Source organism: Xenopus laevis, chromosome 2L, assembly GCF_017654675.1.
Source record: "Xenopus laevis strain J_2021 chromosome 2L, Xenopus_laevis_v10.1, whole genome shotgun sequence".
NCBI lineage: Eukaryota > Metazoa > Chordata > Amphibia > Anura > Pipidae > Xenopus > Xenopus laevis.
In genome coordinates, this window is record NC_054373.1 from 108984085 (window position 1) to 109005710 (window position 21626).

The 21626-nt window shown below is 37.0% G+C and overlaps 1 protein-coding gene across 1 annotated transcript; it reads right to left on the reverse strand.

Annotated features, from left to right (window-relative positions):
• Positions 1-1611: 1611 nt before the first annotated feature.
• LOC108708364 (T-cell receptor-associated transmembrane adapter 1) lies at positions 1612-14773 on the reverse strand. The gene is made up of 6 exons (XM_041582304.1): positions 14397-14773; positions 10594-10692; positions 5375-5411; positions 4663-4724; positions 2826-2893; positions 1612-2578 (listed from the first exon to the last, which is right to left on the reverse strand). Exons 1-6 carry the CDS (start codon positions 14401-14403, stop codon positions 2288-2290), a joined length of 564 nt encoding a protein of 187 aa, XP_041438238.1. The 5' UTR covers positions 14404-14773; the 3' UTR covers positions 1612-2287.
• Between the last annotated feature and the right edge of the window lie 6853 nt (positions 14774-21626).

The window sequence follows — 21626 nt, forward strand, 5'->3', positions numbered from 1 at the left end:
CTTCGGCTATTTACAGAGCTTTTCTGGGGCATGTTCAGTAGGAGTGAATACCAAATTAGGGATGCACCGAATCCAGGATTCGGTTCAGGATTCGGCCAGGATGCAGCCTTTTTCAGCAGGATTCGATTTGGCCGAATCCTTCTGCCCAGCCGAACCGAATCCGAACCCTAATTTGCATATGAAAATTAGTGGTGGGGAGCAAAATCACGTGACTTTGTCAGAAAACAAGGAAGTAAAATATGTTTTCCCCTTCCCACCCCTAATTTGCATATGCAAATTAGGGTTTGGATTCAGTTCGGTATTCAGCCAAATCTTTCATGAAGGATTCGGGGGTCCGTCCGAATCCAAAAAATTGGATTCAGTGCATCCCTATACCAAATACAGCTCCAACTGTGCATGTGCAAAAAAGCTTAGTGTCGGTGGATCCTTTAGAGAACATATCTAAAGATGGCGCCCAAGAGCTTTGCTTCGTTACTCTGCATGGAGAGGTATGTGCTACATTCAGTGACACTTTTTTTTAAATAGTGTAAACAATGCAGGGAGGGAGACGAACGGGGGCTAGTGGATGGGGACTTTCTCTTGGGGGTTTAGTTCTCCATTAAAAAAAACTGCTCTTTATTATGGAACATACTAACTAAACACTTGTAAATAATATTACCAGTCATTTCAAACACATGAACTTTTTAAATTTTAAAATGTTTGTATTTTTCCCCCTTTGCATTCTGTGTATATGTTCCCATGTTGCGTCATTAAACTTTGTCTGTTCCTATATAAATACACATGCTATAATTGTTTTGCAAATTATCAATTTAGAACTATCAGAAATTGTCTCTTTGTATTTCCTGTAATTAAAGGAGAAATCAACCTGTGTGGAAAAATAACCTCCCACCACAGGTAGCACTCTCTCCCTCCTCCCCCCAGGCTAACTACCCCCCTGGGGAGATGCTCCATACTTACCCCTCGGCACAGTGAAGTTCCACGCATCCATCTTCCGGCTCCTCAGTAAGCTGACTGAGAGATCGGTAATTCCCGTTTAATTTGCGCAGTTGTCGCAAACTGCTCCAACTGCGTATGCGCAAAAATACAGATCTCTCATCTTACAGAGGACGCAGAAGATGGACGCGTGGAACTTCACTGGAAGAATCTGCGCTGAGGGGTAAGTATGGGGGGGTAGTTACCCTGGAGGGAGGGCTACCTGGGGTGGGGGTAGGTTTTTTTTTTCCCCCACGGGTTGATTTCTCCTTTAAGGAGCTGATTTAACTTCCCTCTGTAAATTGTACAAAGCAGTAATGATAGTACAGTTATGGGACCTGTTAGCCTAAATGCACAGGACCTATGGTTCTCCAGCTAAATCGTCTTTCTGTAATTTGGAACACCATAGCTTAATTCTACTAAATAATCATTAAAACAAAATAAACCCAATAGGATTATTTTTCCTCCAAGGATTAATTTTATCTTCGTTGGGATCAAGCGTGAGGTACTGTTTTATTATTACAGATTAAAAGGAAATTGCTTTTAAAAGTTTCAATTATTTGATTAAAAATGTATCTATGGGATATGGCCTTTCTGTAATTTCAGAGATTTCTGGATAAGGGTTTTTTGGATAATGGATCCTATACCTGTACTAGTGTAAAATATTACCAAGGGTTTTAGATTTGAACATCTAGTGTGGAAATCTGTTGTCCATATCCTTTCTCTCTACATGCCAAACTCACAAGATAATATTGATTCTGGTATTGGTGAACAGTGCTGCTGATGAGGTGCACCGTGCTCTAATGACCACAGAAAATGTATATGTTTGACTCACTGGGTTGCTAACTGTTTGGCACCTTCCAATGTTTTCCCCTTCCTTTCGCCTTTAAATCTGAGAAAAGCTTGAACTGATGGGAATGAGTGTAGCACGGCTTCTAAATAAGTGATACCGGGCACGTTCTGCCTAAAGTAAATTGCACATGTATACAGTTTGCAGATTTACACATTCTCTCTTCTCATGAAATGTTGATATTGGTGCTAAACTTAATTAGTTTTCTCTTTAATACACAAAAGTAAAACACAATCCAAGGGGAAATTTGTTTAAAAAAACGATAAAATGTGGTCCAATAATTACACTAAATGATTCAATAATAATCATATAATTGCCAAGATTCCCCTTTCCATAAATATACTGTAATTTAACTTGTAAAAGCTCAATATACATAGTTGCTTTTGATAAATGTTTGCATATTTAAAGGTGCAAATAATATCGCTCTAAAGTTTTTTTCAGTTATTCCAGATGTTTTCAGACCATTCAAGTTCCTTCAGAAGGTGTATTGTTTCTGGATTTCTGGATTATGTGGTAAAGTCTCTTTGGGTCATCATGAATTACATCCTCAGCATTGCTTTCAGCTGTTAGTTGTTCACTGTTGAGGTATATGCTTGATTTAAATAAAACATTTCCATTCTCCATTGGTGTTTCGTCATCCACACAACCTTGAAGATCAGTCTGATTAGTTTTCTTTTTTCGATTTTTCCTTGGCTTTTTAGGGCTTAGGTCCAATGATGCATAGCACATTTGCTCCTCTGCTTCTGATGGTCTTATCTAACAAAAAAAGTATTTAATTTTTTCCCTGTTTGGATAGCAGTGGGTTAAAATCAGTCAAAAAAGCACAAGTCCTAGGAAATACTCCCAAGGGATGTCGCTAGCATGCACCCCTGTACCATCTAGCCAATTAGCGGATGTGCAATGCTATCCATAGGAAATGAGCCCTGATTCTTGTTATAATAAATATATGAAAATAACTGCCAGTCCTACATTTACCATACCCAGGGTTTTTAAAAAGACTCACCGGAATTTCTTCTCTGTTACTTGAATGGGGAGTTGTCATCTGCTCATAGCAACTGTCATCTAATAGTTCTGTACAACACAGCAAAGTATTAAATAATTGTATTTTTGTAAGAGGCTGCATTTATATTAGCAGTTATAACTTTTAGTAACATAAAATTATATTTAAATAAACTCAACCTTTCTACGCCTATTGTGTTGGTTCGGTGTAGATCATATAAGTCGCAGAAGTGGTCCTAGAAATGTGCTACTACTTGTGAAAGCACAGGGTTACAGAACCATGTAAGCAAATTAGCAGTTATTTGGCAAGCAGGTTAATTATGTTTTAGAGAAGAGGTTTGTTTATATAGGATTTTATGCAAAAATTTAAAGATAAATGCAGGTGGTGTGCCAATATGGAACCTGAGCTTGAACATGTAGGAAGACCTGCTACAAGTGTGAGACTGCTGATTGCACTAAGATATAAAGGTTTTATTGGTAGATTTGAAAACCAGAATATCCAGTCCTTCAGAGGGATCTGCAACCAGACATAGCGATGATGCAAAGTTTGCCTAGATGACAATAAAACAGTGCTTGCCTGCTTGCTATGATAATCACAAGGAAATAAAGGAGAAAGAATAAAGGGAAAAAATATGTCTGGTTTTATTTGAACCAACCTTTTATGGCCAATCACTAACCCATGTATTGGTCCCAAACAAAGCAGTTACCAAGTATAGTGAGCATTGTTTAACTAATGAGCTGAAAGGCCTGTTAACAGCAGTTTCTGCATAAAAGGCATGCACATTTAGCAGTCATTAAAAACATGAGGGGGCAGATTTATCAAGGGTAGAATTTCGAAGTTAAAAATACTTCAAAATTCGACCATCGAATTGAAATACTTTGAATGTCGAAGTCAAAGTTTTTTTCATCGAATTTGGGTATCCTGCGGTCAAAGTAAAATCGTTTGATCGAACGATTAAATCCTTCGATCCGAAGGATCTCGGGGATCGATCGAACGATTTTACTTCGACTTCCAAAAACGTAATGCTCTAGAAGGTTCCCATAGGCTAACATAGCACTTCGGCAGGTTTAATTTGGCGAAGTATTGAAGTCGTAGTTTTTTTACGAACGATTTTACTTGGAGTCGAAGTCGTAGTATCCTATTTGATGGTCGAAGTATCCACAACATTACTTATTCCCTCGAATTCAATTCGACCCTTGATAAATCTGCGCCAAGATGTCATTAGAATGTATCACATGGATCAGAAGTCATAATTCCTTTTGTGATGCATTTTTTAAAAAAAATTATAATAATGAAGAACTTTTTATTTGAAAATTAGCAAAGCTCTGCAGGATTGTTTTGTGAGTAGGCTTTTTTTCCCTGTGGAAAGTGGTCTTCTTGGACCAATTCACATACAGCCACTTTCAATTTCTCACCACAGCAGTACATCATTGCCCTATTTGGCTACTAAACTGGCAATTAGAGTTTGGTTTAACAAGTTGTTTTGATAAACGACTGGATCATAACAGCCAGACCTATGCAAACTGGCCTGGAAAAGACCACACCAGTATCCTGATACTTACATGATGGTATTTTCAAACCTGCCATATCAATAGCTGGTTGATCCCCTGCCAGGTATCAGTTGGGCCAATAAGCTGTCAACTGGTCTTGGACTTAGAAACTAATGTTAACCTCATATGGTTAAATGGCAAACCAAGTTGCAACAAGTTAGCTCCTGTATAGGATTCACAGACACTGTCAGAACTTTATTGTACATATTATGTAAACAATTGCATTGGAAAGAAGTACTACTGCATTAATTCTAAATGAAAACAAAAATAAATAAATACACATTACTTACCAAGCATTGGTTGATTCAAGTTGCCATAGATTGGGTAGGATTCTATATTTTCTGGTTCATAGCTGCAACACACAAAACACTGTTTAAAAGGCAGCAGAACTGACTGATATATATGTTTTCTCACATTGAGAATGGCTATTGACTGAAACGTCTCCACTAATAAAATGACCTAATTGTTTCTACATAACACTTGTGAGTGCTGACCTTTCTGGCTTGTTAGGTCTGTTACTATCATACTGGACTGCACACAGACATCCTCATTCTCATATACGTTGCATGATACCCACATTTTATGGGGGCCTACAATTATTTTGCTGTGGGGCCCAGTAATTTCTAATTTGGCAGTTAAGATGTTAATGTGAGTATAAGGATAAGCAGAACCAAACTTCTAGCAATTGGAAAAAGGCAATATTCACAGATATAACTGATCATTCACTGTCTCTTCGCTCATCCACAGTATGTATTACAAAACATACAAACATACATACATACATATCTGGCAATATAGTAAGATCTCTTATTATGATGTCAATTATCTGGTGAATAAGGTGTTAATTCAGAAGATATAGTTTACTTTAAAGGTAGTATCCAAATCTTGCAGTGATACATGAATGAATACATAGATTTTGCACTATTTTCTATACCCATTTAATGCAACAAAAATTGCAATACCTCCAGCAGTAAAAAAAAAAAGGATAAATGAATAACATACTTTATGGTGCCTTCACTGTAGTAGAAATCCCTTTTAGCTGTGAAAAAAGCACATAAAATATGATTTAGTTGTCATTTACCCTGATAAACAACAAATAGACAAATACAAACACGACAAATATTTTTGTTGAATGATGTTAAATGAGCAGCAGTGGGTGACTTTAGGTAATTTGGTGACTGTGCAATATTCTGTTTAGATTGATATCTACTGGATCGCTGCATGAGATCTGTTCTTCAGATTCAAGAAACTTTTATTGTCAACACAGCTATACACCCATTACAGCATATTGAAGTCGCGTTTCACCTAGGTCCTACATAGTACAACACAAACATTTAAATAATAAAAAAAAAAAAAGAAAACAAACATAAACATACACACTGTATAATAAATTCACAATGTGATATAGTGCACCCCAGTGCTCCAGAATTTAGTGCAATTTAAATTTTCTAAAATCTATACATTTTTATAGTTTACAATCCCCTATTTATACTATAAACTATTTTGTTATTTCAAGGGAATGATAACAACTACCTCACAGTGACATGCAAATTTTAGACCAACCCAAAAACCTGTTATCCAGAAAGCTCCAAATGACATTAAGGCCTTTTCCCAAAAACTCAATTTTTAAAAAAATATTCAAATTCTTTTTCCACTTACAAAGAGAAAAGAAATAAACAGAAAAACAGTGATATTCCACAAGGAGAAAACAAGGGAAGTTTTTCAAAACAAATGTTTGTAAAATACAGGCCAAAACTGTGCCAACCCCATATTTTATACAGTTCCAAAAAGGAAAGACCATTAAAGGAACAGTAACACCAAAAAATGAAAGTGCTTTAAAGTAATGAAAATATCATGTAGCTTTGCCCTGCACTGGTAAAACTGATCTGTTTGCTTCAGAAACACTACTATAGTTCATATAAACAAGCTGCTGTGTAGCAATGGCAGAAATTGAAAAACGGCTATATGGCACAGGTTAACTAATGGATAACAGATAACACCATTAGACTGACAGAGCTTATTTGCTATCTGCTGTGTAACCTGAGCCTTTTCTCCTTTGAATGGCTGCCCCCATGGCTACACAGCAGCTTATTTATATGAACAATAGTAGTGTTTCTTAAGCAAACACAACAGTTTTACCAGTGCAGGGAAACACTGCATTATATTTTCCTTATGTTAAAACACTTTTATTTTTTCACGTTACAGTTCCTTTAAGGGGGTTATTTACTAAAATCCACTACTATTTTTTTTTATTAAACAAAGCTTGACCAAACTCCCATCAACGAATTTACCTTATTTATCATTAAAATAAGTATAAAAATTCAGGTCAGGAAAAAACTCGATACAATCAAGCAAAACTCTAATTGTAACAATTTTTTGGAGTTTACTCCCGAATCATTAGTTTTTTAATCCATGAAAAATTAAACTTTCTGCCCCAAAATGCCCAACCAGAAAAAATAGAGTTTTTGTGAATAACTCCCTAAATGTTATCTGTTAACATCTGTTAAGGTGAAACAGTGGTTGTATGAATTTTTAAAATTGATTTATTAATTTGATTAATTTATTTTTCAAATAAATATTTGGGATTAATTTTGGCAGCTCAGGAACGCAGCAGCTCCCATATTTTGCAGGATTAAATTAAGTTTATCAGCCTGTTTATTATTCAGTGCAATATTTATGAAAAACAATTCAAGTCAGAACACCCTATTATCATTTATATAAAAAGCAGGGAAAAACCTGGGAAGGAAATACATTTGATTTTCATGGAATACCATATAGACCAGCTGGGTTATAACCACTGAGTTATAAAGCAAAGCCAGGGCAGATGCTGATCCGATGCCAACTACAGACCATTTTCACCCTTATTGATGCTCATCAGTGTAGTCTAGGGATAACTGATCAGCATAAGTAGAGCCAGGGAAGTGGATCCACATAAAAATAGTTTTTTTCAATGGGCTTTAAAACACACCCAGGGCAGTTGCTGGTCAAATCTCCAAATATTTTTAGCTTTTTTTTTAGAGCTCATTACATAATTGTAGAGTTTTCTTGTACGTATGTAGAGCCACGTTACATTTTAATTCACATTAAAATCCTTTTACATAAGATCACATTGAGCTTGCATATAAGATTGAGGAGCTACCAATCAATTTAAAGGTTTGTCATTATAAATGCAATCACTAGACAAACATAAATATGAGAAATTATGTCAGTTTCAGGATCCTGAAATTATCTTTGAATCTTGTTTTCGGGTTATAATCACGCAGCCCTGTAGGAGAGCTTTATTTGGCCTGAGATGCTTTTAAATAACCACCACAAAAAGGACTAGATGCTTGTTAAAGGGGAACTCCACGAAAAAATAACTTGAGCTTTTTGAAAAGTAAACATAATTTCAAGCAACTTTGCAATATACAGTAAATCAATTAAAAATATGCAAACTTTTCATGATTTTTAATTGTTTGAAACAGTTCCCTAAGCCTAGCCCCCTGCTCTTCTGCTGATATATCTGACTACTTTGCTGATCTGTCTGACTACTTTGTTGAGCTGGCTGACTATTGTTACTTTGTATCAGCAGCCAGCTGTCCTCAGCCTGCATCCTCCAAACCCCACAATTCCCTGCACACGTCATTTCAATAAGGAATGGAACATCACAGTGCAATGCATTGTGGGTTATGTAGTTCCTGCATGCTCTCTGTAAGTTGTGGAGTAGTTGCTACAATTTGTAACATCAGTGTTTAGTCCCTCCTTCCCTGCCAGGATTTCAACAGCTGGATTTCAGCATAGAAAATGGCATTTATTCATACTTGTTGAAGAAGCAGGTAACTGTGATGGGTATATTAGGAGTTTGGTCTTTTTATCAAATTTTGGTTTGGAAACCAGAGTTCCTCTTTAAATTGCAGTACCTTGAAGTGGATACCTAAATAGCTGTTTAACCTGTAGACACAAACTGTATATACCGAATGCATTAATCTTTCCTTAAATGCAGAGAATTCTCATTCATAGCACAATATGCTTATATGAACCAGAAAATTAGCTTCATAAACAATAATAAAGTATGAAATGGATAGTCACAGGATATAATGAAAGATGGATATGATGTATAATCCTTAATGGGATACTATCACAGTAAAACATGGGTTTTTTCCAAAGTGCCTAAGTTAATAGTGCTGCTTCAGCAGACTTCTGCACTTCTGTGCCCCCAGTCATGCAACTTGCTCTGCTAAACTTCAGTCACTCTTTACTGCTGCACTGCAAGTTCGAGTTGGAGTGATATCACCCAAAGAAGGTAACCAGATAACAGCTTCCTGGTACATATAAGCACTCAATAGTAAAAATCCATGTCCTACTGCGACCCGATTCAGTTACATTGAGTAGGAGAAACAATAAGTGCTGTTTTTTTCTGAAAGCACATGACCAGGCAAAATGACCTGAGATGGCTGCTTACACACCAATATTACAACTAAAATATACTTGTTGGATTAGGAATGAAATTGTATATTGTAGAGTGAATTATTTGCAGTGTAAACAGTGTATTTTAGGAATAAAAACACCATAAAAATCATGACAGAATCCCTTTAAAAAAACATTTTACTCTTCTGAAAGATGTGTACAGATTTGCCAAGAAGGAATATCAGAAACACATAAGGGTATGCACAAGATGAATGATGAAACACACAATACAAGTTCTGTAGAGAATAGATGAATAAGAGCACATCATATTGCCACTTGTGGTGAATGCTTCAATTCTCTTTAAATAGATGTACCGAACATCCGAAGCAACCACATTAGATGAGAAGGAGGAGAGCACTCAAATGCAGATTACCTGCTTGTGATTAGTGTTTATTGCAGACTGTCAGACACAACATGTTTTGGGCTGTTAATGCCCTTTCCCAAGTGTTCTCAAATACTGGTTCCAGCTTCACGATCACAAAATGATAAGAAATGAAAACCAGTTGTGCAGTTGTTGCAACCTCAAATCCACTTGACATGGAGCTGCTCCTCTCAGTGTAGATTGTGCAATTTTGCTGGCAGAAAAAAAATTGGATGAAAAACAGAGGGTGTCTCCTCATGAATCTGTATATATTTATTTTATTTTGGCGCCAAGGTTCCCCTTAAAGAGCCCATTTGCCATTTAGTCAGCGCCCAAGCTGTCTTCTGTTTTTAGATCCAGCCTAAGCGTTATTCTGTGTTTGAATTCATGGTTTTTGACTCCTGCCTGACTTTTTGAGTTAGATTCCTTCTTTATTACACACTGCTCTTTGTAGATTCCGCAGCAGAAACCCTAGGTCCCCAAAAGGGGCGTCGGTGAACACCGGAATCCACAGGGGTGCCCTGTACATCCGAGTGTACCCACAACTTTTAAGGTTCCAACTGACTAGTACACTTTTTCAGCAACTCCAACTTCTCAGAGCACATGATGAGACTTTCTACATAACACTACATACATATTTATTATCATTTAGATTACATGTTCATAGTACATTACATCAGAAAACATGAGAAAGGTCCATACTTACTAATATTTTCTGGCATCACTTATATATTTTTTTTTTTGTTCAATGGAGAATTTATCAATCGATAGTTGAATAATAATAATAAACTCCCAATGGTTTGAAACAGTTCATTGGCAGATTAGTGCATCTGTGATGGTCTATTCTAATTCTTATTCAGGTCACAGCATCATTTATTCCAAATCTTTTTTTGCGGCCTTTCTTTTGTGGCAATTATAAACCTCCTTCATGCAGGTCTGTAGAAATGTGCACTGTAATAACTGTCTAATGAAGGATTTTACATTATGAAAATTCTGCTCATTTACAGCTTTTATTAGATTCTACACAAGTTTGTTATAAGTTCATCTGGCCAAATCTCACAAAAACCTCTCTACATTTACGCTATTAAAAGGAGATGTGACATACTATGTAATAATAATATTATTCTGTATATTAGACCTCTAGTTAGTACAGGTTTATTCAGCTGGAACCACTGGTCCAGATGTAGGTATCCAAGTATTTTGTTTAATCCTCCGAGCCCTGCAAAATCACCTCAATCTAAAAGGATCAAGCCCAATAATGTGTTGGTAAGATAACTGTCCCAATGCAAAGTAAATTATGAGGATCTTTGGTCTATGGAAAAAACTTTCATTGCTAGTCATTAATGAGAATTACTTGCATATTTTATAGTACAAATCACAAAATCCAAAGAAGCAGTTAAAGTATGAACCTTACCTTTCTTATTTTTGACCACGCAGTGTACGATGTTTATAGTCAGTGAAATAACAAAGGCCATACACAAGATTCCTAGTGGCACCTCTAATGGCATGCATGCTTCGACATGAAATAGCAAAAAAATAAAAACAATGCTAATGTAATTTATTTATACACATTTCCTTTAAATGTCAGTACTGTATACAAAAGAGCAGTCTGTTAATATAAATATAATGTGTGACATTTGGGTGGTATTAAAAACAATGGCAAATAACTCTGTTTTAATGTGCTTTTTGTACAGTCCATTATAATTCCCAAAGAAAAGCCTTTGGGTTTAAAAGAGAACAAAAGTAGGCAACTACCAAGTGGCACAATTCAGTAGAAAAACTGTATACATTGTTAAACTGGGTAGAAAAAAAGGTTCATCCTCTCCAAATGAACCCTTGTACACATATATAAACATACCTATACACACCTATTGAAACACTCACACCTTCTGGAATTTTAATACAACAGTTGGCAATAATAAAATATATATATATATATATATATGGTGTACTACAAAATTTTAACTACACGTTTAAAATTGTACTGCTCAATATCATAGTAAACTGGAATTTTCTGTGAATAACAGAGCAGTTTATATGTCAAATATAACCCAAAATGAATTCTACTTATACTTAAACTTTAACATATTGTTTTAAATTTGCTTTGGGTGCCCCTATAACACCATGGGGCAGATTTATTATGGGTCGAAGTGAAAATTCAAATTTTCTAAATTTTTTTGGTCAAAACTCTCAAATTCGAATTCTGAATTATCCAAATTCGATTTGAGTTTTAATTCTAATAAAAATTACGCATTTTATCATACTCTGGCCCTTTAAGAACTCAAATTTGACTATTTGCCACCTAAAACCTGCCGAATAACTGTATAAGTCAATGGGAGAGGTCCAGGGATCAATTTGGTGATGTTTGCAGACTTCCTTCATGAATCAAGTTTTTTTAATTTGATTCGAGTTTTCGAGTCGATTCAATTAGTCTGAACTGAGAAAATCTGATTTTATTAACACATTTCGATTGATTGAATTTTGAATTTATGGGAGTTTTAAAAAACACATGAATTTGAAATCTGACCCTCTATGGGCCTTATTTATCAAAGGCCAAATTTATCTGACTATTTTAATGAAAAAAGGTCAGACCAAACTAGAATCCACGATTGGACCTTAATTATTATTTAAAAAACCACGATTTTATCGGATCGGGGACAAACATGAAAAACTTCTATTTTTTTGAGACTATTTCCTGAAAAGTCAGAATTTTTCGGATTTTTCTCCGAAAAGCCCAAAATAGTCAGATATTCTAGTGCCGACCAAAGAAAATTCCGAATAGGATAGGGACCTCTCCCATTGACTTATATACAACATCCTCTGGGTTTAATACATCTCGAAAAATTCAAGGTTTTTTTCCACTAAAAATTTGGATTTTATAGTTTAAAAAAAACTAAAAATATTTGAGTTTTTGGCATTCAGACTTTAATAAATAACCCCCTATATGTGGACAAATATTTGGTCATCTGCCCATGTGGCAATGCCTAGAAATGCCCAGACTTGCCATAGTGTTTCCAGTTAAGTGCCATTATAAGAGAGGGTTTGTAAAATGAATATTGGGTGCCTATAGGTCCTGAATCTTAAAAGACTAGGCACTAGTTTATAGGGATTAGCATATATAGTATTTGGCCAAAATCTGCCTGAGACCCCTTCTAATTCAAGGGAAGCTCTATGATTCAGTACTTTCTGATTGGGGGGGGGGGATGTTTTGTATAGTGTTTTTTTCTTAGGAATGCATTCAATCTGTCATTATTGAATTCAGGCAAATACAGAATATTCCACAAATGTTTTCCCTGAATACCATAATTTGCATGTTCAGATATTAAATGCTTTCATTTGTGCAGCTCCTTAAAGTTGCTTTACATTATGTGTGTGATAAAGATGAGCACTGCAAAAAGTGCTGGATTTGGTGCATCCTTGTGTTTGCTGGATATTTCAGTTAAGTGCAGCTGAAAACAATTCCAAACTACTTTGAAATAATATATTTTATTATTATCAATTTACATGAATTAATTGATTATTCAGATCCTACCCTATATGAAAGTTTTCTTGTATCAGAGACCTGCATATTCTAAACAAAAATAAAGTTGCCTGAATAGAATGAATAGACTTCTCTGCCAAATATTCCACTTAAATAAACTGAAGTTCTTATTTAATATGCATTTATGTGCAGATTTATATATGTATGTATATATATTAATATATATTAATTAGTAAATCAAAGGTGAAAACCATGTAAAAGGAATACAGGTTTGTAAGAGTAAATGCAAGAACGAGTCAACAAATTGGCGTGTGTATCATAAAATGTTAAAGAAACAGCTAGTCTAGCTAGAAATGCTAGTCATGTGATATTTATAGGTGGCTTTTGCAATAATTAGTTATGCTGATATTACATTTCTTACTGTGCTTACTACTAATTAGTAGTAAGAGAATAATCAAAACTATCTTATAATAACACAAAACAATTGATTACACAGAGGGGCCCATTTACGAGTGAAAGAATAGAAGAAAAAATACTTAGAATTTCGAATGGTCGAATTTGGCTACTTCGACCATCAAATAGGCTACTTCGACCTTCGACTACGACTTCGAATCGAACGATTCAAACTAAAAATCATTCGACTATTCGACCATTCGATAGTCGAAGTACTGTCTCTTTAAAAAATACTTCGACCCCCTACTTCGCCACCTAAATCCTACCGAGGCCAATGTCAGCCTATTGGGAAGGTCCCCATAGGCTTACTAACAATTTTCTGATCGAAGGAAAATCCTTTTGTTCGATTCGAAGGATTATTCCTTTGATCGTTCGATCGTAGGAAATGCGCTAAATCGTTCGACTTCGATATTTGAAGTCGAAGGATTTACATTCGTCAGTCGAATATCGAGGGTTAATTAACCCTCGATATTCGACCCTATGTAAATCTGCCCCAGAATTTTCTTCATAGCAGCTAAATTTCTCAGCACAGCTTTTGTTTTATTTACAAAGCGGGAGAAATGGCAAAATTATACAGTAAATAAAAGTAAAAATTTGATCAAGAATCACCCCTCATAATAAAAATGTCATTAAGTATATATATATATATTTCTATTTATTTACATATATATATATATATATATATATATATATATATATATATTTATATAAATATATTGCAATATATGGACAAACAATCCCTGTGTTGTTTAAAGGGTAAGGCATTTTTCAGTAGCAGTATGCACAAAATGTCGCTGTCTTAAATATATTGATAATGGGTTGAGTGCAGAGGACTCTTGTATTTGACTATATGTATTTTGTGGTCACACCCTCATTGCACCCCCGCCTAATGGTTTTAAAAATTAGTGGTGAGCACAACTTTCCCTTGTTTGTATATATATATATATACAAATACTTGTTTGTGTGTATATATATATATATATATATATATATATATATATATATATATATATATAAAGTATAAGACTGATGGAAATTGCAGTGCAAATATATATTAAATACAATTTTACAAAGCAAACACCTACCCCCTGGCATTAAACAAATATTGTATTGCATCTATGTGCCTTGGTGTATAAATACACAGAATCTTAATTGTGTGACAAGGTTATCTAATCTAAAAATCCAGAGGAATCAGATCAACATTTCCAGTAGCTGCACAAAACAGACATTATTTAAATCATTGATCAGTTTACCTTGCATGAAAATATTTTGTATGCCCTTACCAGACATAATATCTTTTCAGATTCAGTCTTTCGTCACATAAAATGCGATGGGTTTTTCTTCTCTACTTCACAACAGCTTTTCTGCATGCTCTCATGGTAGATTCCAGTTTTGAGGTTTACCTTGCATGATTCTCTTAAACAGGAAATGGTGTCACAGTAGACAGCAAATGAATCCCCTATATGTGGACAAATATTTGGTCATCTGCCCTTGTGGCAATGCCTAGAAATGCCCAGACTTGCCGTAGTGTTTCCAGTTAAGTGCCATTATAAGAGAGGGTTTGTAAAATGAATATTGGGTGCCTATAGGTCCTGAATCTTAAAAGACTAGGCACTAGTTTATAGGGATTAGCATATATAGTATTTGGCCAAAATCTGCCTGAGACCCCTTCTAATTCAAGGGAAGCTCTATGATTCAGTACTTTCTGATTGGGGGGGGGGAATGTTTTGTATAGTGTTTTTTTCTTAGGAATGCATTCAATCTGTCATTATTGAATTCAGGCAAATACAGAATATTCCACAAATGTTTTCCCTGAATACCATAATTTGCATGTTCAGATATTAAATGCTTTCATTTGTGCAGCTCCTTAAAGTTGCTTTACATTATGTGTGTGATAAAGATGAGCACTGCAAAAAGTGCTGGATTTGGTGCATCCTTGTGTTTGCTGGATATTTCAGTTAAGTGCAGCTGAAAACAATTCCAAACTACTTTGAAATAATATATTTTATTATTATCAATTTACATGAATTAATTGATTATTCAGATCCTACCCTATATGAAAGTTTTCTTGTATCAGAGACCTGCATATTCTAAACAAAAATAAAGTTGCCTGAATAGAATGAATAGACTTCTCTGCCAAATATTCCACTTAAATAAACTGAAGTTCTTATTTAATATGCATTTATGTGCAGATTTATATATGTATGTATATATATTAATATATATTAATTAGTAAATCAAAGGTGAAAACCATGTAAAAGGAATACAGGTTTGTAAGAGTAAATGCAAGAACGAGTCAACAAATTGGCGTGTGTATCATAAAATGTTAAAGAAACAGAGTCGACTCTAAACTTCTAAACATTCTTACTAAATGCTAGTCATGTGATATTTATAGGTGGCTTTTGCAATAATTAGTTATGCTGATATTACATTTCTTACTGTGCTTACTACTAATTAGTAGTAAGAGAATAATCAAAACTATCTTATAATAACACAAAACAATTGATTACACAGAGGGGCCCATTTACGAGTGAAAGAATAGAAGAAAAAATACTTAGAATTTCGAATGGTCGAATTTGGCTACTTCGACCATCAAATAGGCTACTTCGACCTTCGACTACGACTTCGAATCGAACGATTCAAACTAAAAATCATTCGACTATTCGACCATTCGATAGTCGAAGTACTGTCTCTTTAAAAAATACTTCGACCCCCTACTTCGCCACCTAAATCCTACCGAGGCCAATGTCAGCCTATTGGGAAGGTCCCCATAGGCTTACTAACAATTTTCTGATCGAAGGAAAATCCTTTTGTTCGATTCGAAGGATTATTCCTTTGATCGTTCGACTTCGATATTTGAAGTCGAAGGATTTACATTCGTCAGTCGAATATCGAGGGTTAATTAACCCTCGATATTCGACCCTATGTAAAATTTCTCAGCACAGCTTTTGTTTTATTTACAAAGCGGGAGAAATGGCAAAATTATACAGTAAATAAAAGTAAAAATTTGATCAAGAATCACCCCTCATAATAAAAATGTCATTAAGTATATATATATATTTCTATTTATTTACATATATATATATATATATATATATATATATATATATATATATATATTTATTTATATAAATATATTGCAATATATGGACAAACAATTCCTGTGTTGTTTAAAGGGTAAGGCATTTTTCAGTAGCAGTATGCACAAAATGTCGCTGTCTTAAATATATTGATAATGGGTTGAGTGCAGAGGACTCTTGTATTTGACTATATGTATTTTGTGGTCACACCCTCATTGCACCCCCGCCTAATGGTTTTAAAAATTAGTGGTGAGCACAACTTTCCCTTGTTTGTATATATATATATATACAAATACTTGTTTGTGTGTATATATATATATATATATATATATATATATATATATATATATATATATATATATAAAGTATAAGACTGATGGAAATTGCGGTGCAAATATATATTAAATACAATTTTACAAAGCAAACACCTACCCCCTGGCATTAAACAAATATTGTATTGCATCTATGTGCCTTGGTGTATAAATACACAGAATCTTAATTGTGTGACAAGGTTATCTAATCTAAAAATCCAGAGGAATCAGATCAACATTTCCAGTAGCTGCACAAAACAGACATTATTTAAATCATTGATCAGTTTACCTTGCATGAAAATATTTTGTATGCCCTTACCAGACATAATATCTTTTCAGATTCAGTCTTTCGTCACATAAAATGCGATGGGTTTTTCTTCTCTACTTCACAAAAGCTTTTCTGCATGCTCTCATGGTAGATTCCAGTTTTGAAGTTTACCTTGCATGATTCTCTTAAACAGGAAATGGTGTCACAGTAGACAGCAAATGAATAGATCCATATGAATTGCCTCCACTGACTTGCATCGTAAGCTAAGATGTTGTAGTATTATCAGACTGAATCAATTATTCCCCAGAAAAACGTAAGCTAATGTTATCTTACACTGCCAATTTTCTTTTTATACAGGTACAAATCTACACTTGTCTTAAATCAGTTACTAATGAGGACATCTTATTCTAAAAAATACCTAATCTTCTTATATATTTACTTGTACTTGTAGGAGGCAATCCTAAAATCATGCGTTTGGGACAGAGCATCGGAAAACATTAGGAAACCAAAGCCTTACATAGTTACATAATTAAATCGGGTTGACAAATGTCAAATTTAGTGATGGGCGAATTTGCGCCGTTTCGCCGAAAAATCTGCGAAATTCGCGAAACGGCGCCAGCGTCTCTTTTTGATGCCGGCGCCCGTTTTTGACGCTGGCGCCCGTTTTTTTTTTACGCCGGCGCCCGTTTTTGACGCTGGCGTCCGTTTTTTCGTAAAATTTTTGATGCGAATTTTCGCGGGCGTTTCGTGAATCGCGCAAATTCGCCGGAAATTTGCGCCTGGCGAATAAATTCGCTCATCACTAGTCAAATTCAATCAAGTTCAGCCCCTCCAAATGAAAACCCAGCATCCATACACACACCCCTCCATACCCTCACATAAATTACAGATACCCATATTTATACTAACTATAGAATTTAGTATCACAATAGCCTTTAATAATATGTCTATCCAAGCCACCCTTAAAAGCATTAACAGTATCAGACATCACAACATCACCCGGCAGTACATTCCACAACCTCACTGTCCTCACTGTGAAGAACCACCTACGTTGCTTCAAATGAAAGTTCTTTTCTTCTAGTCTGAAGTGGTGAGATATGTTATTTAAAAAAATTAAGGTTCATTCACACAAGAAAAAGTAGTTGCTAGTGTGACATTTCTATAACAGACACTGGTGTTTTGTGTGGGCTGGTGTCTGAGATCAATAGTTATTTTTAGTAGAGTGATAAGAACATGCACAAAGATCAGATAAAGCTTATATGAGAAGGTAGCATGTATTTTCAAGATTAGTTGTTTGTGCAAACCAGATGCCTTTATAATGATCCAGTGCAATACAGGAGGATAGTAATGTATTCACATGTAGTAATGTGACAGGAATGTAGATGTTTGCATGGTATCATTCATGAGTCTGCATTGTATCATTCATGTTAAATGAATGTCAAATGCTTGATCCAGGGAATGTTTCAGATCACCATTAGGGTCAGGAAGGATTTTTTACCCTCTTAAGGCATTGTTGGCACTGGCTTTAGGCTGTTTTTTGCCTTCCTCTGGATCAACACAGTGGATATATAATAATGTATTTTAAGTTTTATTTGTCACAGCAGTGGTAGGACCTTGCCAGAGTACTGCACAGGTAAATTTAAAGAGGGAGACAGGAGATTCTCTCCTGTGACTGCAGAGTGGGTTCATTGATACAGATGCTGCTACTGCTTGTGCTAGGTGACAGCGTGCTTGGATTTCTTATCATTGACACACTGCAGATTCCGGACCGACAGCAGGGCTGCTGAACTTCTGTCATGGTGGGAGATGCAGCTTCTGCTGGTAGCAGTAGTTTGGGGTCATGCTCTCTGTAGGTAGAGGCAGCCTAATAATCAGTGGTGGATATAATGACATAGTGCTGAGCATAGTAGAGATCTCTTATGAAATATTGGCTTGGAATATTGCCTTGGGGTGAGGCTGGCAAGGGCTTATTTATTTATATAAATGTGAATAAATGCTGTGGCCATTTTACCCCATTTCTGGTTCCTGGTGTCAGGGCCAGAACTAGGGGTAGGCAGAGTAGGCACGTGCCTAGGGCGCAAAGCTGGGGGGGCGCCAGGCACGTACCTGCTCGGTCGCCTACCCTGTGTCCGGTCCCGTCTCTCCCAGGCTGGCGAGTGTAATTTTTCGGACAATGCGCGCACGCCATTTTGCGCATGCGCGCTGGAGCGCAGTTTCACGCACTGAGCCGGCGCCGTGGCCCGCCAGGTTGCCTAGGGTGCCTGGCAGGGTTGGCCCAGCTCTGCCTGGTGTTTTAGTAAAGGAAAACTAACCCCCTCAATAAGAAAAGCCCCATCTACTAACCTAGATAGTCCCCCCTCCCTGCTTCTCCCTGCATATTTCATTACTCCTGAAAGTGTCCCTAACAGCATGCTCACGTATCTGTGCAGAATAACACAGCTGAACTTATGGGCGCCATCTTTCGCACTTCTGGTGCATGAAAGGGGGGTTGTGGGTGCACTCCTAAGGCTAAATTATAATATGTTTAAGTACAATGGAAGAGCACCCTCATACCCACCCCTTTAAACTAACGGTGGTCCTATGTTTTTAAAAAATTGGGACGTTGGTTTGGGCAAACTATCTTTCTTAAAAGCCGCAAAAGCTAGTGGCGGGGGAGGATCTAGCCCTGACTGAAACCAACGTTCATGAGAAACGTATTATATTTGCTGTGCCTGCCACTAGGTAACACTTTTGCACTAACTTACACATATTACACTCTTCATTTAGCTTTCCCCAGTGACGGAACTACCGGGGTGCAGCTGCACCAGGGTCCATGCCCCTGCACCCCTGATGGGGCCCGCAACCCAACAGAGGGATAAAGTTGTGTCCAGATTGCTGGGTTCTCAAAGGCGCGTGGCTCCGGTGGCGCACTGCGCACGAGATCACTGGCGGCGCCAATTTTCATCTTGGTTTTGGCAGGCCCTGCCCTTCCCCCCTCGGCTCTCTGACGCAACTACCGGGGGTGAACAAGGTGCAACTGCAGCAGGTACCATGCCCCTGCACCCCTGATGGGGCCCGCAACCCAACAGAGGGTTAAAGTTGTGTCCAGATTGCCGAGTTCTCAAAGGCAAAGTCCTCTGGCCGCACACTGCATGTGATGTCACTGGTGGCATCTTGCTTTTGGCAGGCCATGCCCTACTCCCCTCAGCTCTCTGGCAGCTCTGGTCTGGTTCTGGTCGCAGAGCTCTTGAACTTCTTATGTCCAGGCTGCATCAGGGAGAGCAAGGGGGGGTGTTAGGAACAGAGCAGCAGAACTTCCCATGTGAGTCACAGGCAGGAAGTGACCTGTACCTGCCCCAGATAAGTGAGTGAGAGCAGGAGGGGCAGGGGAAGGTGGGAAGAGCAGGTGGCTGCAGGATCCTAGTACATTGAGACACAGTGTGGCTGCTGCCCAGGGTATTGAAATGGATTCCAGCTGCTCAGCGCTCAAGGGAAACTCATGGCCTGTCTGTGTTCTGGTTTAGGGCCCGGCCCTTTAGCTGCGCTTCCATCCCCATCCGACTGCACCTGCATCACATGTGTTAGTTCTCTATTAGTTCTCATCATGAGGCATACCCTTTAGTTCTGACTCTGCAACAGCTGTAGTTTATTACCCACAGCACCACACACTTCTGCACACTGCTCCAGCACTCGTTCACTGTCACACACTCTTATAGTGTCCAGTTGCACACACTTTCTCTCTCCTTTCTCTTTAGCTTTCTGGTACTCGCTCTTTTCTATCTACTCTCTCTTCTATTTCCTATACAGTGCCTCATCACACACTCACTCTCTCTTTCCTCTCTTTATTCTCTTGTCTCTGCTCTTTCTTCTCTATCCTATACAGTGCCTCATCACACACTCATTCTCTCTACTCTCTCTTCTCTATTCTCTCTTCTCTGCTCTCTCTTCTCTATCCTATACAGTGCCCCATCACACACTCACTCTCTCTTCTTTTCTCTGCTCTCTCTCCTCTCTGCTCTCTCTCATCTCACTTTCTCTCATATACAGTGGCCCATCACTCAGACTCACACATGTACTGGGGAAGTCTCAGAATAAGATGCAAATGTTAAACCATAAAGTTGACCCTTAGTAACCCAAACAGAATGTTGTTTTATTTAGTCCTAGGCTGGGTGCCAGTGGGGGAATAGTATTAGGCAGTTACTGGCAAATCTTTAGGCAAACAGGCCAGTGTCTGCCAAATAATCTGGGCCAGACCATACTATCCCCTGAAGATGCAGAGCCTGGCTTCCCCCAGTCACCCCTTCAGAGTCCAGTCACAGATCTCTGGCAAGCAAGGCAAGGAAGATATTCACCACAATATAAAACTGTAAGCCTGTTCTGATATTTCTATTACTGGACTTGTGTAATGTGCATGCAATGTAACTGGCAGAGAGGCCTTGCACATGCCCCCCCCCCCATAGTGTAACATTAAAGGGATGGTTCACCTTCAGGTTAACTTTTAGTATGTTATAGAATGGTAAATTCTAACCAACTTTTCAATTGGTCCTCATTTTTTTATTTTAATATTAATTTATTTCTCTCCTTCTGAGTCTTTCCAGCTTCCAAATGGGGATCACTGCCCCCATCTAAACAACAATGACTGTAAGGCTATACATTTATTGTTATTAGTACTTGTTTTTGTTTTTTTTATTCAGGCTTTCTGCAATTCATATTCCAATATTTCATTCAAATCAATTCATAGTTGCTAGGGTAATTTGGTCACTAGCAACCAGATATATGGTGAAAAAGAAAAGCATAAAGGTCCAGAGAGGAAGTAGGAAGTGTTGGGGTTGGCCTTAGGGAAAAGAGGAAAAAGAGGAAAGTTCCATATTTTAA

Coding starts and splice junctions, on each gene's coding strand:
- LOC108708364 (XM_041582304.1), bottom strand. Junction 5,412..10,593: donor CGTGGTCAAAAATAAGAAAG/GTAAGGTTCATA, acceptor CTTTTTTCACAG/CTAAAAGGGATTTCTACTAC. Junction 2,579..2,825: donor GTAACAGAGAAGAAATTCCG/GTGAGTCTTTTT, acceptor TTTTTTTGTTAG/ATAAGACCATCAGAAGCAGA.